At 64.5% G+C, this 1,182-nt stretch overlaps 1 protein-coding gene across 1 annotated transcript in view; it reads left to right on the top strand.

Moving 5' to 3' along the window:
- The window catches only part of ANO8 (anoctamin 8), a gene marked incomplete at its 5' end in the record, with an annotated part of 12,752 nt that overhangs the window by 3,643 nt on the left and 7,927 nt on the right, over positions 1-1,182 (top strand). The window contains 5 exon segments of the mRNA XM_010002288.1: positions 3-189; positions 192-304; positions 410-601; positions 681-812; positions 1,105-1,179. Of these exon segments, the coding sequence (XP_010000590.1) occupies positions 3-189; positions 192-304; positions 410-601; positions 681-812; positions 1,105-1,179 (699 nt within the window).

The raw sequence follows: 1,182 nt of genomic DNA, 5'->3' as shown, positions 1-1,182 counted from the left end.
AGCGGCGCGGCGGGGAGCCCGGCGGCCCCGAGGACGAGAGCTTCCTGGAGGAGGGCAGCCCCACCATGGTGGAGAAGGGCATGGATCCCGCCGCCGTCTTCGAGCTGTGCGAGGATGAGGAGGAGGCCGAAGGCGCGGCCGGTAGCCCCGTCAAGGCGGAGGGGAAGGTTCCCGGGAGGAGGAGGAGGAGGGGGAGGAGGAAGGGAGGAAACGCAACCGGGCATCGTGGATCGACCCGCCGGAGGAGGACTACTCCACACAGCTGACCCAGGCGGAGGTGGAGAGCTGCATGAAGAAGTACGAGGTGAGCAGCCCCGATGGGGGACACACACACAAGGCTGGTGGGGTGCCCTGTTACCCCCTCCCAGCCCCATTGCAACGCACTCTTCCTTCTCTTCTTCCTCCTTAGGACACGTTCCAGGACTACCAGGAGATGTTCATCCAGTTTGGGTACGTGGTGCTGTTCTCCTCTGCCTTCCCCCTGGCCGCCATGTGTGCCCTGGTGAACAACGTCATCGAGATCCGCAGCGACGCCTTCAAGCTGTGCACGGGGCTGCAGAGACCCTTCGGCCAGCGGGTGGAGAGCATCGGGCAGTGGCAGGTGGGCTGGGGGCTGGCAGAGGGGCTGGTAGGGGTCCCAGCTGCCTACGGGCTCGTCCCCAGCCCCGTTGCTCTTGCAGAAGGTGATGGAGGCCATGGGAGTCCTGGCCATCGTGGTCAACTGCTACCTGATCGCCCAGTGTGGGCAGCTCCAGCGCCTCTTCCCCTGGCTCAGCCCCGAGGGAGCCATCATCTCCGTGGTGGTGCTGGAGGTAGGGCACTGGCACCCCCCACCCCATCACCTTCTGCTGTTGTAGGGGCTCCTGGTGGTGTCTTGGCTCATCCAAAGGCTCCTGCAGACCCCCTCCCCCCCCAGAAGCCCCCTGGGGTGTTATTGTAGAGTCTCTCCATCCATCCATCCATCCATCCATCCATCCATCCATCCATCCATCCATCCATCCATCGCCCCATCCCTTGTGGGTGCATTTCAGGAGGGGTCCCACAGGGCTGGGGATGCTCAGCCAGCCCTATGTCCATCCCCCCCACCCCATCTCCCCTCCCCAGCACTTCGCCCTGTTCCTGAAATACATCATCCAAGTGGCCATTCCCGACATCCCCGCCTGGGTGGCCGAGGAGATCGCC

The sequence above is a fragment of the Chaetura pelagica genome, unplaced genomic scaffold (assembly GCF_000747805.2).
Source record: "Chaetura pelagica isolate M959 unplaced genomic scaffold, ChaPel_1.0 scaffold1607, whole genome shotgun sequence".
NCBI classification, from domain to species: Eukaryota; Metazoa; Chordata; class Aves; order Apodiformes; family Apodidae; genus Chaetura; species Chaetura pelagica.
The sequence above is the reverse complement of the archived record's forward strand: the minus strand, read 5'-3'. Positions and strand labels throughout refer to the sequence as shown.